At 39.8% G+C, this 22850-nt stretch overlaps 1 protein-coding gene across 3 annotated transcripts; it reads left to right on the forward strand.

Annotated features, from left to right (window-relative positions):
• Positions 1 to 220: 220 nt before the first annotated feature.
• On the forward strand, positions 221 to 22203 carry nkx2.2a (NK2 homeobox 2a; the record flags this gene model as incomplete). 3 transcript variants are annotated; one of them, XM_080042861.1, is made up of 3 exons in its annotated part: positions 221 to 261; positions 20517 to 20845; positions 21620 to 22203. In XM_080042861.1, the coding sequence occupies 3 exons, from the start codon at positions 221 to 223 to the stop codon at positions 22201 to 22203; spliced, it is 954 nt and encodes a 317-aa protein (XP_079898987.1). The 3 variants fall into 3 exon arrangements, with proteins under 3 accessions (XP_079898987.1, XP_079898988.1, XP_079898989.1); XM_080042862.1 differs by lacking the exon at positions 221 to 261 and adding an exon at positions 18208 to 18246; XM_080042863.1 differs by lacking the exon at positions 221 to 261 and having other exon boundaries at positions 20581 to 20845; positions 21644 to 22203.
• Positions 22204 to 22850: the final 647 nt, after the last annotated feature.

Below are 22850 nucleotides of genomic sequence, written 5' to 3' on the forward strand. Positions count from 1 at the left end.
CATCCATCTTCACTGCCTCAAAAAAAGTTTTCACCTCTCAAAAAAAAACATGTTAATTGCCATCGTGGGCCTGGTACAAAGGAAATATCTACACGTTAATTATCCAAAAATGTTGGCAACCCATCTGCAGACCGCCATTGAAATTACTAAATTGTGTTTTCCCCTTTTTCGTCTTTCATTTTGGACACATTGTTCATCAAAAGGCTTCAAAAATGTGCAGATGGGTAATCCTTGTGTGTGCAAGGAGCAGCCTGGTTCAAGGTAAGTGTTTCATGCCCCTAAGCACTTCTGTTTCTCTCCATTGTGTCGTTTGGGTTACATATCCTGATGGGATGTTCTATTACGATTTCGACTATACAGGTCTAATCTAAATGAAAAGCTATTATCAAAAGTCTATGAGTTATGTCCTCTCAAACTCCTGGTAACCAACTTGTGGCACAATGCTTTAATTGTCTATCATTCCTCTATAAAGAAAACTCTCCGCTCACCATAGTCCCCTGTAAGAGACGCGAACCCCGGCCTCCTTGTTTAAAAACGCGGCATTTACCCTAGACTAACCTGAATTTTACGTCTAAATAAAGTACAATGTCCAATATATAACACTGTGTTTAAAAATCCCTATTTTATCAGAGTCACCTCTGCTTATAATAAGGTCGACCTCCGCTAAACTATAAACCTTTTCTAATATTGTTATCAGAAAATCCTTCTCCCGTGTTCACGGAAGGTTTCAATATTGTGTATAAGTTATTAGAAACGTATTTTGTAACCCACCCTCCTAATAAAATAGAACAAATATACTATTTTCAGAATATAAACATCTAGTTTAATCTGGGAAGGTATTTATGACCTATTCTTTTAGTTTAAAGATTAGGTGTATCAACATATTCTCTCTTTACAGAGAAGTTAGTTGTATGAAGTTGTGTGTGTTTTAAATCAGTAATGTGCCGTCGTGTAGAATCATACTGAACTTACCTCCCCGGGGACAAACCATCTCTTTGAAGAAAAAACACTATACCTAAGGTCCTGCTGTTCCAGTTATAAACTAATTCACAACTGAGGCTTTCAACATTTAAGGGATTTTATTTACAAAATACAAGAGAGTATAGATAATACATAAAATGGACCAGAAAGGAAAAGAAAAGAGGGTGTATGCCTATAACTCATTTAATAGAGTTAGTTTGACTTGGTTCTCGTTTCTAAATTTGTTGTAACTCTTGAAACAATATCCAAACACTTACGTGCCTGTACATATCATTCTTAGTGTCAAGAGGTTCACAGATGTGTTTTTAAAAGACTTTGCCTCTAAGTACTTTGGAGTATTTTGGACTCACAAAGTTTTTCTAAGTTTTTCTTCTGCCTCCATGGTTAAAGGGACAGATAGAGTCTGCTGGAACAGAGAGTAACACACAAAAAAAGCGGCCCAAAGAAGCCTCAAAAAAGCATCAAAAAGCCCTATCATCTCCCAAAAAGCCCTGTCCTGCTTCAAAACAGGCTCTTATATAGTGAACTGAAAACCAATGAGACTTGGGGGAAGGAGGAGTGAAAAAGGCACAGCTGTTTGGGGGAACCCCGGTAGCCCCCTCCCTCTACTCCTTGCTACTGTATGGCCATATAAGGTCCTTCCCCCTATTACTTCCTGTGACCCTATGGTCCTCCCCCATCCTCTGGTCAGAGGAGCATTTTACATTCTATTCTGTTTCATTAAACATTTCCTACTTTTACGTATGACAAAAAGAAATACAAATGTCACAATATATGCACAAGTAAAAAGTTACATCACGTTCAATTATCACTTCACCCTCTCATGAAACTTATTACTTGTAAATATTCAACCATCATCCGGACATCAAACACCCTCATAATACAAATCAAAAAAGAAATAACAAAAAAAACTTTTTTCTTTTTCTAAACTGATCCATAGAAAATTGCCTTAAATCACAAGCATAAAATAGAAAACACTATCCAGAAAAAGGATCTACAAAAAAGAAAAGCATAAACGTAATAATATAGTAATTATAATATTCATAACGGTAAAACCCAATTCAGAGAGCATAAACACAACACCAGATCAAAAAATTAAAATAAGTAAGTGACGGATTACCAAAAACCTATTCAAATAAAAAAACTAAAGATAATATAAGCAACCTCAAAGGATATAGGCCTACACAATACTAAAAAACTCTCCTCAGTTATATAGGCTAATACAACCATGACCCAACCGTACAGATGAAGAAACATTTAGCAGAACACATTAGAGTATACCTGTAAGAAAACCATGACATCCTGACACCATTCAGAGTAAAGAGTTCATCAGACAGTAGAATCAAAAGTTCATAAGTTTGTAATGTCCAAAAAATTTAAAAAACACAGTCCCACGACGATCGTAACTTTAAAAAGAGTCTTTTAGGCCTTTTGAGCCCTTTCTTCAATCACAGAGTATGTAGATTAGTCAGTTTTTGAGTGTCTGCTCAATATGCAAGATGGCAACCCTTGTCTCCAGGTTTACACACTTTGATATCTTCTCCAAGCTTATCATAAAGGACATCTTCCCAACAGTCCCCAGAACTTCTGATCTTAGAATAGTACACCTGCCCCTGGCCCACATCATAGAAGACTTGTTGCGCCCAGTTTGAGAGCGCAGGAAGACAGGCAGATGCAGAAAGGCCCACTGCATGACAAGAATGACGCCACAGCAGGATAGAGTTGATGGTCCCAACCGACTGTTAGGAGTACCATGGAACACAGCACTCAGCAAGCGACGGATTCTTCCCCTCCAGGAGATATGGTGTAGTTCACCCAGATGGAACAGGAGATGGTCAGGTTTGGAGGTGTCACAGCCTGCGACGTAGCTATCAGGTCACGCCTATGTGTCAGAGGTCTAGTAGGCCCAGAAGTCTCCCAACTTCTTCTGCAGACTAAGAGTCTATGGTTGTGATATAATAGGCTACTCAATGTAAGAGGAAAATGCAATTCACCAACTAAGGCTGCTGATAAAGTTGTATTTAGGGCTTTTAGAAAGGATCCTGTTGATTCGTATTGGAATACATTGAAAACTAAAAGGAAAGTAGCAAATCAAACTTAAGTAATCCATCAAAAAATAATGATAAAAATAAAGATAGAAACTGGTGTTATGCTCGTATGCTATATTCATAGGGTACTCACATAATATCAAGTAGCAAAACTAAAATCTTCTATAATAGAGAACAATAGAAATTAGCAAATCACTCACAATTTCAGTAGTAAATAAAATGAAGATGAAAATAAAAGTAACAGTGAAACTAATATCTCTGGTATAACCCTTTTATCATTTATTTCTTCATCTAATTCAAAAAATAAAAACATCTAGGTAAAAAGCACTTAGACAAACAAGCCCTCAGATTGTATTTCAAAAGCTGAGATTTGCAGTAGATTTCAGGTTTTTGGGTATCTTTTCCAGACATGCAATGAAATAAAAACTAAAAGCTGATACTCCATACTCATGTTTTTAGCCACTAAGGTAAAACAAACATAATAACTTATTCTCCCAAAGGCACACATCTTTAATTAAGGCGAATCACCCCAAGTGAATAGGGATTTTCCCCTGTCTTTTAAACCAAAAAATCCAGATGTTGGATGAAGCCAGAGTTTAGAACTTTAATTTATGTTTACCACATATTAGTCTTTAAAGATTTTACACCATAGATTTCGGACACAATTTCCTTGTATTTAATAAATCAAAAAATACTATGTAAAAGCTTACGTTTTAGAAATGCACCGTTGGCATGTTTTTAGGAGAAAAATGTCTCATAAATCAAACTAACAATATATAAACAAATGCTTGTGTAAAACCTCTTAAAATAGGGCAATGAATGACACTGGGAAGTCTAGTAGATGCCAGTGGTTTGGAAGCCGAGACATTTTATTCAGACTCGGAGTATTGAGAAAACTTGATCAGAGAAAACTGTCGTGAAAAAAAATAAAAAATAAAAATAAAAACGTGAATTCTACTGGTAATCACCGATTTTATCTACAATAATTTAGTGAATTAGGACCATACCCCTCAACACCGCTGCTTAACATATAAACTATGCTATGGCATAACAAACATTTTCATCCACACGCTAATTAAAACATGATACATTCCTTATGAGCCACTGTGGCTGTAGCCGCAGCACTCTCCCCTCTCTCTCCCCCTCTCATGCTCTATTAGACTGTATCTCTCCGCCGTGATCGATCAGAATAATTTACATGTCTTTAACACTTCTCCCCTTCAAAAGGCAATCATCTAATGTCCGTATCCACATAAATCAGTCTTTATTTTGTGTTAGTTTGGAATATTTTCGGCGTTTTTTACCATTTTATTTTGTGATTTTGAAACTACCCGCGGCAACCAAAGCAGGTCACGTGATGCCTTCTGGCGAATCAAATCAATACGCGCACCAGTCAAACAGGTTGCGCTCACTGTACCAAATCACTCCTCACACTTTCACTATTTGTTGCTAATCAAAAGCAAATGTCCATATTATGATTCGATAAGATTATACTTGAGATACAGAGCTTTCTAACAGTACCATGGTTATTAAGAGTCAAACAGCGGTCGCGCTGCTGTATGTTACGTTAAAATGCTCACTTTTGGCAAAACCTTGGAGCAAAACTCAGACGCCAGGAAAAAATAAAAAATAAAATTAAAACATATAGTAAGAAATAAACATTTAAAACGCTTATTTTTGGTCCCTTCTTTCACATTAATATGAAAGAATACATGCCGTGGAAGCCAGAATAGACACAAATCTCAAAATTGACCCGTGCTAAACAATAACCCTCTACGGTTTTTCCTGTCGTATCTTGAATTAAACAAAAGAGAAAGGTTGGACTGACAAAAATAAAGATTAACAGGTGCTCCAGCCAACCTCACAATGGGCTGTCGGACCAGAGACAAACTGCCTATACGTTTTCTAAACTCAAACCAAAGCCGCGAAAACAAGTTAACCAGTCCCATCCTTTCTAAGAAACAAAAAGATAGCTGAGTAAAAAAACTTTCTACGATAGATAAGACTGTGATTATATAAACAGACGAAGATAAAAAGAAAGAACACTCTAGACTATACTAAAGTAAAGGCAACTTGTAAAAAGTTAAAGTCTTAAACTCAAAGAGCACACGCACCAGCTGTGTCTTCAAAGGTAAGCTCAGTGTGTAGAAGGAAGGAAGGATAGATGCCATAAAATAGGGCCACTACCGTTAATGCCAATATGGTCTTCCTGTTTTTCCTCTAAGGTGTGAATTCCCAGGCACGGTCTGTGGGAACCTGTAACAGTTTTTATACCCACGGTCTACTTCTCCTCTTTACACTCCGAGACCAGAACAAATGTACAAATGTATTAAACATCTAAATAAAATAAAAATAAGAAATCGGTCCCCGGGGCAGACAATATTCCACACGGCATTGTGTAATGTATATTGAGCTAAAAAGGGTTCAACACTGAATCAAGGAAGAATGAGATAAGGTGTCTCCACTTTATTTAATTTCTCAAAGGAGTATTCTCAGTTGTATCTTTAACTCATCAACCAAACACAGTGTTGACTCTTTTAACTCTGGTGTTGTATGTGCATTTCGGAATGAGAACAAAGTTCTCTTTTAAAATGAACCACATGTTATATGTGTCCAGTAAGTTCTACAAAGTTTGTGCACCAGAGTAACTTATCGAGGCCATTTCAATGGTCACTCAGGTGTGTGCATTTTCTTACTTTTGATGTAAAATCAAAAGTTTTCTAGCCATATTTAGGCCTTTCTATTCCTATTTCTCGGTTACCAATAGACTATCCTGTCTGACTGCTTTAACAATCATTTTTAGAACATCTATTTCTCTCATTGAAAACCCAAACCATAAAACCTTAAACCTATATTAAATAGATTACTTCACCTTTGTAGGCTAAATGACAAAGATTGTCTGTGAATATTTTGCGAGTAGTTCTACTGCGCTAATTTCAAACTGTTTCTATACTGCTGACTCGTTGTGTCTCTTCTCTTTGCTCTGAAAAACCATTTTCCTTTCTCTACGAAGGTTTAATGAAAATAAATGTCTGAAAGACTCCCACTAACGTTCAAGAGGTTTTTAGTGTGAGCGCAGCAAGTAATAGTGTAAATGGAAAGCTTTGTCTATTTTTACCATTTTTAAATCCACTAAACCAGAAGACATGCCTATAGTGCGCTTCATGTGAAAAACTATATTCCTGTTTTTATCTGCTTCAAAATAAAAGCCTACTGACGTCTGCTATTAATCATGCTTTTTAATGTGAAGGCGCAAAGGAAATACCCCATTTGCACAAACGCGAACTTTACTGTGGTAACGTAGAGCGCACTATTTAAAGTGAGAGCCGTGGCTGTCCCGTTTACAGAATGTAAGAGTTTGTTAAATGTTAAAACACAGCGAGCACCTGTTTCCCCAACTTATCACCGGATGGACTCAATAACTTACTCGTATAAGACTATTTTACCCCATATTTGTCGAAAGTTGATTTTGAGCTCTCAAAGCTTTCTCACTGTAGTCTAGAATTGCTTTTTTTCTGACAATTTAGAAAACCCTGGTGAAATGGCTGTCACCTCTGCTCCCCCTTTTTATGACTCCCTGGATGCATACTCCATTTTGAAGTCCCTAGGTGCAAACTGCATGTCTCTTAAAATGGAGGAGAAGGAGAAAAAGAAGAATTACCCTATTTAGAAAATAAATTAGGCTACTATACCACAATGGTTTTCATCGGGCATTGGTCCTAATAGTTTAACATGTAAATCTATGTGTACCATTAAAATAGTCAGAAACTTTAAAATCTACTATTGTTTTGTGTAAGAAAAAATTCTTAAAGAGGTTGCTCTCTCCTCTTGTGGAAGCCGTATAGGCTCTCTCTATCTGTTCCTGTATACAACAGAGTTAAACCGCATCCATCCTTAATTGTAAAGTAAACTACAATCTAGCCACTAAAAAACAAATGACGGGTGAGTAAAAGTGAAACACCTTTACTATATATGGTGGTAACAAGCCTTTTAATTCCTTTCTTGGATTTCTTGGTCGTGCACTAACTGATCAGATTAGCTGGACCGTCACCGCGTTCTGGATATTGCCTATCTCAATTCCAGTGAGAAAAGGGAGTTATTATATTCTTATCTATTTAAAAATATCCTAACGCCTGGCTTCGATTATTACAAACTAATAACCACAAGTACTTGTAACACCTAAACTTAGTACGCAGAACTAATTGAACTATCTACTAAATCCCTTTCTGTCTACTTTGAGTTTTATCTCAATCAGAAAGCGCTTTTTTACTGAACCTAGTCTATAACATCTTACCTAAACAGTTCCAATCTCCCCATTTTAAACAGACGATTCCTACTTTACATAAGAAAGCCGGCCGAGTTTTTAGAGGAAGACCAAATAGCCTCCTGTCCAGTGTATTAGTTACTAGATTTAAGTAAAGCAGAAGAAACAAAAAACGTAATCTCCAATGGTGCTGGTTCGTGCGTTATATTTTTATTAAAGGAAATTAAACGCAAATTGGAGACACGTCGTATTTTTATTCCTTCTGGCAGACTTCAATTATTTCCTCGGCTTGTTTTCGCCGGTTGAAAAAGACTCTATCCCTCACGGGAGTTTCAGGTCCTTGTATTTTAAGCTCGGAAGAAAGTTATTTCTCTATCCCTTGTATATTTATATATACACAGTTATATGAAACTAAACTATCTTACTCGAGCCCCACGTTGGGCGCCATATTACGATTTCGACTATACAGGTCTAATCTAAATGAAAAGCTATTATCAAAAGTCTATGAGTTATGTCCTCTCAAACTCCTGGTAACCAACTTGTGGCACAATGCTTTAATTGTCTATCATTCCTCTATAAAGAAAACTCTCCGCTCACCATAGTCCCCTGTAAGAGACGCGAACCCCGGCCTCCTTGTTTAAAAACGCGGCATTTACCCTAGACTAACCTGAATTTTACGTCTAAATAAAGTACAATGTCCAATATATAACACTGTGTTTAAAAATCCCTATTTTATCAGAGTCACCTCTGCTTATAATAAGGTCGACCTCCGCTAAACTATAAACCTTTTCTAATATTGTTATCAGAAAATCCTTCTCCCGTGTTCACGGAAGGTTTCAATATTGTGTATAAGTTATTAGAAACGTATTTTGTAACCCACCCTCCTAATAAAATAGAACAAATATACTATTTTCAGAATATAAACATCTAGTTTAATCTGGGAAGGTATTTATGACCTATTCTTTTAGTTTAAAGATTAGGTGTATCAACATATTCTCTCTTTACAGAGAAGTTAGTTGTATGAAGTTGTGTGTGTTTTAAATCAGTAATGTGCCGTCGTGTAGAATCATACTGAACTTACCTCCCCGGGGACAAACCATCTCTTTGAAGAAAAAACACTATACCTAAGGTCCTGCTGTTCCAGTTATAAACTAATTCACAACTGAGGCTTTCAACATTTAAGGGATTTTATTTACAAAATACAAGAGAGTATAGATAATACATAAAATGGACCAGAAAGGAAAAGAAAAGAGGGTGTATGCCTATAACTCATTTAATAGAGTTAGTTTGACTTGGTTCTCGTTTCTAAATTTGTTGTAACTCTTGAAACAATATCCAAACACTTACGTGCCTGTACATATCATTCTTAGTGTCAAGAGGTTCACAGATGTGTTTTTAAAAGACTTTGCCTCTAAGTACTTTGGAGTATTTTGGACTCACAAAGTTTTTCTAAGTTTTTCTTCTGCCTCCATGGTTAAAGGGACAGATAGAGTCTGCTGGAACAGAGAGTAACACACAAAAAAAGCGGCCCAAAGAAGCCTCAAAAAAGCATCAAAAAGCCCTATCATCTCCCAAAAAGCCCTGTCCTGCTTCAAAACAGGCTCTTATATAGTGAACTGAAAACCAATGAGACTTGGGGGAAGGAGGAGTGAAAAAGGCACAGCTGTTTGGGGGAACCCCGGTAGCCCCCTCCCTCTACTCCTTGCTACTGTATGGCCATATAAGGTCCTTCCCCCTATTACTTCCTGTGACCCTATGGTCCTCCCCCATCCTCTGGTCAGAGGAGCATTTTACATTCTATTCTGTTTCATTAAACATTTCCTACTTTTACGTATGACAAAAAGAAATACAAATGTCACAATATATGCACAAGTAAAAAGTTACATCACGTTCAATTATCACTTCAGTTCAGCGTACTCCAATAGGGACTTTCTTAGCACACACAGACATGCAGACACAAACACACACATGCAGACACAAACACACTCACTCACTCTCACTCACACACAGAGAGACAGACAGACACACACACACACACACACACACACACAGACACACACACACACACACACACACACACACACACACACACACACACACACACACACACACACACAGACACACGTACACAAACTTGTGCCGCCATAAACATGCATGCACATGTGCACTGCTCTACAATCACGTACTCACAGCAACGCTTGGCCTTCAGTGTATAATGACTGGTTATTATTTATGTAATTACAGATTTTGGTGAGATTTGAGGCAAGAGGAAAAAACGTTTTCCTGCTCAGCGTAGTGTAACCAACAGTAACAATGAAATTCCAACCTCAAACATTTTGTGTGCTCTAAAATTTAAAATCTTTTAACCTCTGTCATTTATGAGGCAAAAATCATTGGAATAACTTATCACTAAGTACAGTTAAAAGACATTTGTTCATGTTGTGTTTTAAAGCAGCACAGACAAAACTGACCTAAAGAAAATGAATGGGCAGTGGTTTGTTTAGGTGACAGTGACACTTTTATCACCATGATAGGCTTGATCCAAAAATGCTCCCAGAAATGGATGATATTTGATTTATTTTGATTGCAACATTTTGTAGGAAACTGACATTCATAAATGGGTTAAGTATTAAATAGTATTTTGTTGAGTTGAAGGTTTTGTACAAGAGACTTAACTTATGATGTTGAATGAATACTGAGGATGTTGAGCAAAATATCAGTTCCCTTTATTATGAATTTGGATGGTAAATACAATTTCCCAATGGTTTCCATTATTTTACTTCGTCACCCATCATGAAACCAGTGGATGCCGCCAGGGTGTTTTGTAAAAAAGACCCATACATTGGTGAGTCATTACTGTAAAATCCACTGTATGTTTAATGTTAACAATATTCACTGTTAAAAAAAATGTGGCCACCGTTAGGTGATTCAGAAGAACTGGTCCTCAACTAAGTGCAGTAATTGTTTCCGTGTCTCAGGTAGGTTGCTTCGAAATGTGCTTTATAAATAAACTTGCCTTGCCTTTTGAAACAATATTTTTTTTTTCTTTTTTTTTGCCCACTACATCTTTTTTCTGGTTGTTATTACCAGCAGTGTCTGCAGTTTAATACAAAATAAAATTCTCAATACTGACAGTTGTGTTGCATAACCAAAGGTTGGAGTCATTTCAAATATTAACCAAACATAAATTCTCTCTGCAAATAAATGTTTTCAATGGGGACCCAGCATTGTGTCCTCAGATTTCTGAATCTACAGTAAATCAATCTTTCAATCTGTTGTCAAACATCTTAGCACATCATTGTTAACCGAAATACATTTTAAAGATTCATTGCATTAAGGTGCATTATGGCGCTTTTCCACAGCACATGTAGCTCTACTCGACTCAACTCGACTCAGCTCAACTCAGTTTTGGCAGCAGCATGGGTCGTTTTCCACTACAAAAAGTACCTCCTGAACGTCGGCGGGGTCGTCATACAAAGGGGCAGAAAGCTGTTTACAGGCTGTGTATTAACACCAGATTTCTTTTTTAGTTGACACAGTACAGACAGGTAGCGGATCGCTAATAGATATTCACTGATTTAGGAGAAGTGATTTTGTCACCAAGCGTTCTCCAGAATTGCTGACCCCACCTGATTTAGGTGTGCATTCACCGAATACCCACATGATATTAAGTTCATCTCTCATGTTTCCCTCTGTGCATCTCTTGGAAGAATGTGCACATGCCTTTATGCAGAGTGTTTAAAGAACCAAGGACTAATACACCAAATACATAATAAAGGCTCTACCATTTTGCCCTCCAGGTAAAAATGTAAGTTTTTTCCTGAATAGTCTGCCGGTGGGATATTATACTGTATATATTTTTCAGCAAAGTACGTCTGTAAGAAATGAATGGCCTTGAGACATCCCTCTTCTAAATCAACATGTTTTGTCCACACAGTACTATTCAAATATGAGAGATATATTCTTCCCTCCCTACTCCACTGTGGGCCGACTGTTGAAGGTAACAGTCAGTATCCTTGCAAAGCTTTTGAATCTCGGTTCCAAAGTTGATCTGTGCAGCTGGAGTGAAGGCAAGGACGAGCTCGCCCATGTTGCGCTGAACTGTCCTTGACCCAGGCTGGGATATATTGTTTCAAAAATTTCAAGAGGTCTTGAAAGACTTAAATGGACCTAACTAATTGCTCTCTGTATATTTTCTCTTTCTTTCTTAATTCACTGTGGAAGCCATGCGATTAACACTGGCTGGCTACCTTGACAGACTGCTGTAGCCTTTCCATTTCACAGCATTGCCTTGTCTTCAGTTCCAGGTTTTAATTACCACATGATGATTTGGTTCTCCATCCGTTTCAAAGACCTCTCCATCGGGGAGAGCACTTTATTGTTGAAGTGGCCATAACTGTGATTTGATACGGCTCCTCTGTTTTCACCTCAGACGATGGCTATTGTCCACTGTGTGGGAACTGATCCTGTCAGGTGACCTTCTTTCTTATGACGCAGACATACAACAATACAGTAATCCTTTCATACATAGGGCTATTGAGCAAAACATATATCTGCTACTCCCCGATTCACAATATGTTGACAATAATTTACAGCTTTCACATGTGTGGGATGAGTGCAGTTCTTTCACTGATGCCTGTGCTCTCACATATATAACATTAGCTGACCTCTCTGATGGTACCTGACTCTGTCAACATATAGTTAAGTGAAATTGTTTTGATTGGATCGATTCTTCATTATCACTTGAAGCTGACGGCCTTTCAAGCGTCTGACCTTGACTAGGATTCGTTTTGTGCCAGCAGGCCTCAGGAGGCTAAAATGCTTGGAGAATGTGTCAGCTAAGTACTGCATCGCTGGCTCTCAGCCTCAGTCGCAGGGTTTACAAACAGCTATATGGCTCTCCAAGGCCAAGCACTGGCCTTGCACCAGATGCTTAGTGATGGGAAAGAGGCATTCAGGCCTAAAGTTATTCATGTCAAGTAATGGCCACAGCACCCTCATCTATACAACACATGAATCCGATATTTTGATGGAAATACCAGACATTTCATGAGTGCTCTATGAAGGGACTTTTATCACTCAGGTAACACTTTGACACAGCTCACCACTCTCACGCTATTTGTCCCCTCCCTTCTCTTTTCCTCTCCAGTAGGTAACATAACAGGGCGAAAATCTAAAGACCAGTCGCCCTATACACTCCAGAGCTCCTCAAAATTCACAATGAACCGCTGTCATTTTAGAAATGGTAATATCCACTGGTGTGTACAATTGGACACTTTTGATGGAAAAAAACAACCCATCTCCTTTACTTTGCTTTTACATCTCTTGAAGGGCTAGCAAATTGCCATTCATGCGCTGTTAACACTATGAGGGCTTGGTGATCTAATGCAAAACCTCTCTTAAGTGCGTGCATATTGTGAAGAAAAATGTATAATCCTTGAAGAGCTTAGCAATGAATTGATAGGACCGGCTATCATCATGTATGAGTGAGTCTCAGCCATACAAGGGAGCTCACACAGGTTTAATCAAAGTTGTTTTTAAAAGTGTATCTCCCATGAAAGTAAACCCAGTCTCCGTGGCATTTGTGTGTCGAGAAGCTCTCCATCTTTTCGTTCCCCTTGAGTGGTCGATACGTTTAAAACTTGAACTGATTGATTTCAGAATGCCGTGCCATCAGTGTCCTTGCGCCGCCCGTTAACTACATCTCAAGGATCTTAGTCATCAGGCTTTAGGCCAGGGATTGATAATAGCTTGACCGGCGAGGCCTATCTTACTCATCCTTTTTCAGGAGGTCTTGTATTTAGCACCCAGAGCACTTGTGGCAAATCTCAAACAGCACAAGGGTTTTCACAGAGCGGCTGAGTGGAAAGCTTCTTTCTTTTTTTTTCTCATTCGTCTAAACCTCATGAATACATTCCAACTCTAACTAACTACTGCGCCTGAGTGTGGGATTTCAGACGTGGTATGAGGCCAATTTATTTATTTGTATTCTTAGCGTCTTAGCGATGCTCTTCAACACCGTGATGGCAGGGAGGGATAATCTCTGTCTTTCATCAGCAAAGTGGCCCCGGCACAAAACGCATCCGTAATGCATTCGCTATTGATTGACGGTCGCTCCTGCACTACCAGGCAACACCATTATTACCATGCATGGATTCCACACTGCCCACAATAAAATCATTGTCTTGATTTAAGTTATAGCCTACACCCTCCTACACCTCCAACACCACCACTCCGAGGTGTCATAAGAGCACAACTGGTGTTTGCCTCATATCGCTTCCTTCCTCCACAATTACTGGCATTACCTGTCCTCGTCTTTACGCACCGACCTTTGATACCGGAGAGGATGATTTCTATACGCAGAGATGTTGCCAGTCTACGTGCAACAGGTGTAAATAGACTTTCAAGGGAGAATCAAGAGGGCATAGTGAAAACTGTTCTAAAGATAAAAGTGAAAGTGAGTCGTGTTGCAGTCCGTTTTCTGTCCAATAAGTTGTGTCGAAGATAGGTCATGGAAATACATTTGAACACGGTTTTCCGTAAACACATGTACGTTTCACATTATATTTAGTTTACAGTAAACAACTGTACAATCTTATTTTGAATACCAGTATTACACAATAGATAATGATGCCTTAGCCTATTACCTATCTATATTATTAAATGCTGATTTTATCAGTAAAAAAGTTGATTTAAGATGACCCAGATATTTTTCTAACAACCACATGATTTAAATGTGCATGAAGCATTTAGGTTTTGATCAACATATGATTTCTTTATTTTGTTTATTAAATTCCCTCTAGATTTACACTAAATGTAGAATGTATTGGGTGGTAGTAAAACATCTTAAAAAGGACATACAATATATTTTGCTTTTTTTGTGTGGCTTTAAGAAAGATTTGTGTAGATAAGTGTATGTTTTCGTTAACATATATGCATCCTGAATAATGATAATAATAATAGTTATTATTATTATTATTAGTTTTCATTTGGTTTGTTTTTTTACTCATTTAGATTGTTTTTGCGCCTTTAGTACCACCGAGTAGAGATTTTGGTATTTATAGCTGTTATTTCCTTTGGGACTATGGGTAACTAATGACATTTTCTCTCCTCCTCTGTGGCCTCGGCTCACGCAGTTGCGTCTGTTTTCAGTGTCGACACGTGTGTGGATCTATGTAGCAAACATCATGTGTTAGTAGACTGCCTCGAGGGAGATGCCCGGGTCCCGAATCGTCGTGAATTACTGTGACCTTGGTTATCAATCATTGTATCAGGGTATCTAATGTAAACGCAACCGTGGCGTGGATAACATGCCACATCTGCTCTTTGGCCGGCGCTGCTTCTTGGTTACCAAGCGATTTATTAGAGCGCCCTGTGTGAGGAATAGTAGGTCGCTGTATAAAGATCAACCGGCAGCTCTTCCATAGGCGTACAATTATCCCCTAAACAGACGGTTGTAACATTATCATTCATCTACGTTATACAGCAGATAGTTTGGTGTGCCCAAAGCATCCCAAAGAGAGAAAAGTAGTGGTGTGGGTTTAAAAAGCACCGTCCGCAGGGAGCTGTGTTTGCGCTGGAGACCAATTTATTGCCGATGAACATATGGCCAATATTTTGTCTCACGTCATAGCAAGGGGAAAACAAACACCGTGCAATGTTAGCGAGTCAGCAAGAGCCGAGCCACTTGGCCAGCTATGCAAACGCTCTTGGACAATATGAGAAGAGCAGCACTTGCTTTCTGGGTATATAAACCACATCAGGCTTATCTCTGCACGCACTCCTGACTCCCATTTGGAGATATTTCATTAACTCTGCGCGCTGTCTTAACGCTGGCAACACATTCAGACCCCCTCCAGTCTCTGGGTAAGCGCACTGGATGCTCCAGTCAGTTTACATACGGTATTTTCTGTCTTTTACAGCCTGATAGACAATGCTTATTTCCTTTTGCTGCTATTTAATGCGCGCCAGAGCGCACCTTAGTCCTTGAGTGTACAATGAACCCAGTTTTTTTCTTTGTTTAACTCTTTTTTTAAATGATGATAATTCAGAGTTTAGGCCTGTGTGGTTTTAGCCTATACAGTAGTTGGGGATCATTTCGCACTCATGTGAGGTCTGTGCTTGGTAAACATTGTGGTGGTACTGTGGCCTGCCCTTTCACTTCCTTGACTGCCTATTATATGTACATATTTAAAAGCAGAATTCTAAACTATGTTTAAACTGAGAGATGTTTTAAGAAAATCTGTCAACGGTCAACAAAAAAAATCCCACACATTTTGATTGAGACCCATGCATCCATAACTAATTTACTGAAGAACAGGTGTAGCCTAAGGCAGGTTGTCCATGGGTGAAGATAACCTGAAGATGAATGACCTTAAATGCTACATATTTATTATATCATAAGACTTGTCTCACTCCACCACCTATATTTGTAACACTACAACAGCTATTAAAAGTTGTCTAATTGGGTGCACACAATAGGCACCCCCTGTTGTTTCTTAAATGTGCCGGTAGAGACCGCTAGAGCTCTACAGATGTGAACAGCTGGTGATGTTATTACTACACTCACACACAGGCTGCCTAACAAGGAGGACACAAGTTGTCTGTACTTGTGCCATCCAGAGCGGGGCCAGATCAGGTTCTCCTGGAGATGGTGATTTATTTATACGTGTATCCAAAATGTTCTACACGTTTGGAAATATGAGTTGTCCCCATTTTGATTTAAATCTGAAGAAGTGTCAGCGACTCAAGCCATCGCCGCCTCCTCCCCCGCCAATGTCAGTGCGATACTGGGGAAATGGGAAGTGATTAAAAAATAATAAACCCCTTTTTAGCAATTCGTCTTACATAGTAAAAAGATTAAGGCGAATGGCACAGCGTGGCATGAAATTCAGCGTTACAAATAAACTGGTGGTTTAACAAATGAAGGCATCTCCTCGGGGCATGGGCGCACTGCTATAATCTCGCCGTGACATGTTTAATCATTAGAGGAAAGGAGACGAATAAAGACTTTTTGCCCGGGAGGAAAAAGTGGCTGGATTTCTATGAAAAAAAGAGAGAGAAAAAAAACGAAACGGGCTCCAAAATGATTTCTACCCTGAAGCCAAGTCTCCCCAGGCCATGGCTTAGCCCCCATAATAAATAAACCGGACCCGCTTTACCTGCATATTATATATAGGCTTTTAATCATGGAGGGAGGAAATCGGTCTTGTCACTCTGTACATTTATCACACGCGCACCCCGAGGCGGGCGGGGTTACCTTTATCAAAGACTAACTCCCTGCCTGAGGCATCCAAACACGCTGAAATTCAGCGATTAAAGGAGGGAATGATCAACGCTATTATGGATTCTCCTGCGGCATTCTTATTTGTGCATTCAATCGAAAGATTTATTTAATCAAGAATATAAAAAGCTCTTTCTTCACTTATTTGAGAACAATCGTGGGCATGAATTTCTAGGAGGGAATTATAATTAATCAGACGGGGCCCGTTTTTTGGGGTTCATCCGAAAAATTAATTGTTTTTGGATGAGTCCATTCTGCTGTACGTTTGATTGCAAAGCTGGGATCAGAAAAAAAAATGTAACGAGGTTTAATAATGAGCCAGTCAGCTCTGTTGCTTATACTATTAAAATGGGAGCACTGGCAAAACTGGTGATAGCATAATTATATAGCAGCAATGATCACATAAAAAAGGTTAGCCTTGTGCAGGGCTATGCACTGTGCCGTTTTACGCACAAAAGTCAAATGAAATACCCGGTGAGAAAATACTATTACAATGCATCGTTTTAGTGTCAGATTGGGAGATTTAGTGTCAGCTGAACTCGAATGAGCGGGTGATGGGAAGCACCAGCCCCGCGCCCCGCATTGTCCTTTAAATCCTGATGCATCTGCAGCTCAGAGGCCCTTCTTTACTACATCTTCTATCTGGTTTAACACCCCTGATACACACCCATACGCACGCATGCACACACAAACGAACACACACGAACACATCAACGGACACACAGACATATTACTGGAGGGCCGAGGAATATTTACGCGTGGACAAGGGAAAAGCAGTGCCGGCCGTCCAAACATAAGAGCAACATTGGTTAAACTTGATTAAAAGTTTGTTTAAAACGGCATAGTTATTTTTTAAGATTGATTAATTACATAAATTAAAAACAACAACAAAATAAAGAGCTGATTATAACAAAAACAATGGGGATACTTACATTGATTATAATATTAGTATAAAATGAATAATAATTTTAATATCATGCTGTAAAGACAAAACAAAAACATAACTAAATCAATTTCTTATAATTGCACATAATTGCTGCCTGTAACCTAAATCAGATTTTGAAAATTTTCCGGTGTTGTTCGTGTTAACTCGTCTGCACACTGGCCCCCTGTCAGTGCGGAAAAGGCAAGCGGCCTGTTTGAACTACCTGTGAAAGTAAACAGGTAAACACAGCGCGATAGGCTCTCCAAAGTGGAGTACGTCCACTTAGCCTGTGTGCACATTTACCTCTTCTTGCCGAAACCCTCGGCTCAATTGATCAAATAGTAGCCTACATCCCCAGCAACTGGCCACATAAGTCTGCAACCCAGTGCGCTCCCGTGCACCGTCACCAAAACAACCTAAACTGTGACTTCCCCTTTGTCACTGTGCCACCACACAGCCAAGAAAAGAAAAAAAAAGCAAACCAGAATGGCATGGGTGATAGGCCCCTCGTGCTCTAACACACACCCTGGTCTCGCTCCACACACTTTTTGAGGCACTAAATAAAGTCTCAGTGAAATAATGTCCCGAATTGGGCCAATGTGAGTTTTCTTGATGAGATGCGCATAGAGACTACATCCCGGGCCATTCCTCCATGGTGCGTAAAGCTCTCTGGGTGTCTGCTGTTGCGGGCTGGATGTCCCTTCACATGTCGGATTTAGCAGTGCAGCATTACTTGGTGGATCAGGTCAGTAACCTCTCTCTCTCCCTTATAGAGGGCTCAGGCGCAGCTCCAGTTTGTCCACATAGCCCCGTTCAGCTCAATGGAGCCTTTGTGGGATGTTGAGACTTGTGATTAATTCGACCAGTCTGGTAAAATATTTACCTCCATGGCCTGGATGTCAGGTGCACTTTCTATATGGCCCAGGAACAGTATACAGTGTCCCAATGATACATTTAAATAATATAATGTATTCGAAGTTATGTTTAATACCACATTCTATTGGTATGATAACTACTATTAGTCATTGGAAAATATATAAAATAGTATCATAAAAATAACAGTATTTAAAAAACTTTTGGATCAATCAATTTAATTCAATTTTAATTCAACAATCTGTGGAACTATATACGAGAGACTAAAATACACAATAGTTCCTGCTTTCTTTCGCAAAGGAGCCTGACTGCCTGTGTGTGTCTATGTGCGTGCGCGTTTGCGTGCGCTGAGATGAAGGACTTTCCTTAATATTGTGGAAGGGTCCAGGAATTGAATGAAGAGATAGTCCATTGAAAGCAGTTGAATGCCATGACAACTAGGAACAACCTCAGATTTATTCCAAACAGTTAGAAAGCATTGTGCACGGGGCGTCAATCATCCATTATTTCGCCCCTGAAATAAATGCAAAAACTGCGGCCGGACAAAAGCTTCCAACAGGAGCCGGACATTTGTCTACATTTCCCCCATTGTCTGCAGCTTAGCAATCGGTTTGTATTTGTGTTTGCCCGGGTCCGACCACCCAGGATGCGCAGAGGACTTGCTAAAAAAAAATCGTGAAACATTGTCACCCACATCACATACTGGATAGGAGGCAGAGGGAGAAACGAAAGGGAAAGTCTTGAAGGGGAGGAAAATAAAGTAAGCAACAATGATACTCGGGTTTCCACAAGGAAAAAAAAGGCAAGATGGAGCACTTTAAAGGGGGGCTCTACACGAGCAGAAAACAAATATTAGGATGCGCTGTCATGTTGGAACTGAAGAGATTTATTGAGGGGGGAAATGCCAGAAAAATAAAATAAATTAATACTATAATTGGATGATAAAGTATGCAGCGATATGAAAACATAAATAAGAAAAGTGTCACTTTACTTATAGGCCTATATTTTTATTACAAGCCTGCGGAGGTCTGCTGCTACAGACACGAATATTGTTATTATTAATTTAATTATTCATATTATTATTAATTTGTTATTATTATTATTATTATTATTATTATTATTATTATTATTATTATTATTATTATTATTATTGTTATTATTATAAGCAGTATCCATTTTTTATTTGATTATTATTGGTATTTGCATTGTAGGTTTTATAGTCCTCATTATCACTATCACATTTGGATAGGCCTACTGTCTGTCTTAAATACTTGCTTAGCGTTTTCGAACAAACAGAGTCCTGCTTCAGTTTCAACACAGCCTCTTGTCCTTAAGCCCTGGCAAAAATATTGACACAAAAGGTTTACATAAATTATCCCCTAATATTTGAACAAAAGCAGCTCTACCCCCGTGGTTCCCATCTCACAAAAAAATAGATAAAAATAAAATAAATACCAATTCCGTACACCGAACCCCCAAACTTTGCTTTTGCTTAAAAAAAGAAAAAAGAATCATAAAATGATGGAAGGAAAAAGGCAAAAGCTTCAGTGGGAGCAATTTGTTAAAACGGGCTTTTTAAGTATTGTGAGTATAAAGCTACTTGGAGGTTCTTTGTATGTAAATGGGGTGTAAAAAAGGCCCTCCCCGTCTTTGTAATTAATTGACACGTTATACCACTCATCATGCTCTGAAGCACCAATGGTAGAGGCTCGGATCTCCCCAAAACCCACAATTTCACATCTGCAAACACTGTCTTCATCCACTTGACTCCTAAGACCCGCCCACACGTGGCCAACCTTTCGCGTGTTTTAATGCTTTTTCACTGCAGGTTCATGTGTTCAGACCAACCTTATATGGACTGATCGGACAAGGTAATGGCTTATTTCCCTCTAGCACCCAGCAGTAGCACAGTATCCATGAGCAACATATAGCACTTCAGCCACTTTGGCATTCTTCCTGGACTTACAGACACTGAATCCTACTGCTGCTCCTCGCCTAGGCAATGGTTATCCTGCACAGAGGCTGCTTTGACTGTACTTCAGCGTAGAGCGACTCTTCCTCAGCTTATTTTTTTCTCCTGAAACATCGCCTCTGCTTCCTTTTTTCCCTGTGTGTGTGTGTGTGTGTTTGTTTCAAAAACAGCGGATTCTCCGAGAAAGCTGGTGCGGCAACTTTTTCCCCTGCATATTTGCCCCCCCACCAGAATATGTCGTTGACCAACACAAAGACGGGCTTTTCTGTAAAGGACATTTTGGACCTTCCTGACACGAATGACGAAGAAGGATCTATCACCGGACCGGAGGAAGACACGGAGGGCTCGGAGACCACGTCCACGACGAAAACCACTGGAGTTTTGGTGCAAAGTCCACTGGAAAACGTTCAAAATCTGCCTTTAAAGAACCCCTTTTATGACAGTAGTGACAATCCTTACACACGATGGCTCGCCACTACGGACAGTATTCAGTATTCATGTAAGTAGAGTCCCCTGAATCCTCGTTGATCTTGCTTGATCGTGTCTGTGATATCTGAAAGCTTATACGGTTACATTAAGCCACAGTTGATGGCATGCATGCCTTCCTATTTCCAACCCTAACGATGCCCTTGGGTGGCAAGCAGAGCAGGCACCAGCGTGCATCTTTATGCACCGTGCACTGCTGCGCTCGTCTTGAGGCGTTTACAGCTCAACAAATGCATGCAGTGTTTAGGGGCTCCACGCACTGTCTGTGCATCTTTAGAATTTGATCGATAAAGGCGCCGTGGATAAACACGGGTGGCTGTGTAATTTATTCCGAGCATAAACCACGGTGTGAAATATAAGGGTTGCATTCTGTGTGTGGGGGATTTACAGGCAGACAATGCACCTTTGAATGCTTCACTGACTCGCTCTGCTCGTTCTGCTCGTTCAGATTTGGGCTGAAGAATTATGCTTGTGTGCTTTCCAACCAATTCATTTAAATGAGCCAGACAAACAACGTCCCCTTGTTTTATTATTCAGTCATTTTCATGTGTTTTAAAACAAAGTGATGCATATCTTTTAAATCTCACGTGTGTAATGCTGTTTGTTATGGCTATATAGTGCTAAATCACTGCATGGGCAGCTTGTTCCTCTTATTACGCATGGCATCAGCGCAATTAATCGCCAAACGCATCCCAAACTTTTGATTGATGATGTGCATGGCCTGCAGCTTATATAAACAGTATGATACATGTCCCCCTGAGAACTTTACAACATAACATTTTGACAGTGTTTCTCCCGTTCCTTGCCGCAGTGCACGGCCTCTCCGCCAGCTCGCAGGACTCGGCCAAGTCCCCGGAGCCGTCCGCGGACGACGAGTCGCCGGACAACGACAAGGAGACCTCGAGCAGCGGCGGCAGCGACTCCGGCAAGAAGCGGAAGCGGCGAGTGTTGTTCTCCAAGGCGCAGACCTACGAGCTGGAGCGCCGCTTCAGGCAGCAGCGCTACCTGTCCGCCCCGGAGAGGGAGCACCTGGCCAGCCTGATCCGCCTCACCCCGACGCAGGTGAAGATCTGGTTCCAGAACCACCGGTATAAGATGAAGAGAGCGCGGGCCGAGAAAGGTATGGAAGTGACCCATCTCCCTTCTCCCAGGCGGGTGGCCGTGCCCGTCTTAGTCAGGGATGGAAAGCCTTGTCACACTCTTAAAGCTCAGGACTTGGCGGCCACTTTTCAGGCCGGGATCCCCTTCTCGGCGTACACAGCCCAGTCACTCCAACACCACATGCAGTATAACGCGCAGTACAGCGCCGCGGCCACGCCACAGTTCCCCTCTGCACATCACTTGGTGCAAACGCAACAGTGGACTTGGTGAGAGAGAGAAAATTATAGAGACTTGGGGCTGGCTTGGAAGGCAGGGAGTTTCACCACAAAGCAAAGCAAAGAAAAGAGAAAAAAAAACACAAAAAACACAAAAGACTTTTCGTTTTTGCAGCTTGACTCATATATATACTACCATTTTTATTCGGGGCTCATGTGTGCGCCGTGTTTACATGTTTTCGTTAAGAGAACTGGGTCCAACCTCTCCCTTATAGATTTTATTAAGAATGTCAATGCTCTTCTTGTGAAAAACTTTTGTAAAGTATGTTGTGTGTTGGTTGTAGAGATGTTTTCCTCTTCTTTTTTTATTTTCTTTGTCCCTTCGTGTTATTATCAGCACGTACGAACCACTTTATAATTATAGAAATTTTAATTTCTTGCTTCTTTTATGGACCGAAAAAATATTTATGGCCATGAATAAACACTGGCAAACTTTTCAGCTATTTCCCTTTTGTATTCATTTCTTGTAAATATTTTGTGGCAAATGTTTGAGAGCTCTATAGGGAGCGTGAGGCTGAAGGTCGACCTTTATATATATTTACAAATTAAATAACAAAAACACATGGGAGGGATTTTTTTGGCAAAACGTAGATTTATAATGTTAATAACTGTAGCCGCGCGGCGATGGCCAAAAATCCTCAA

Source organism: Ammodytes marinus (assembly GCF_949987685.1).
Source record: "Ammodytes marinus genome assembly, chromosome: 15".
In the NCBI taxonomy this organism is placed as follows: domain Eukaryota; kingdom Metazoa; phylum Chordata; class Actinopteri; order Uranoscopiformes; family Ammodytidae; genus Ammodytes; species Ammodytes marinus.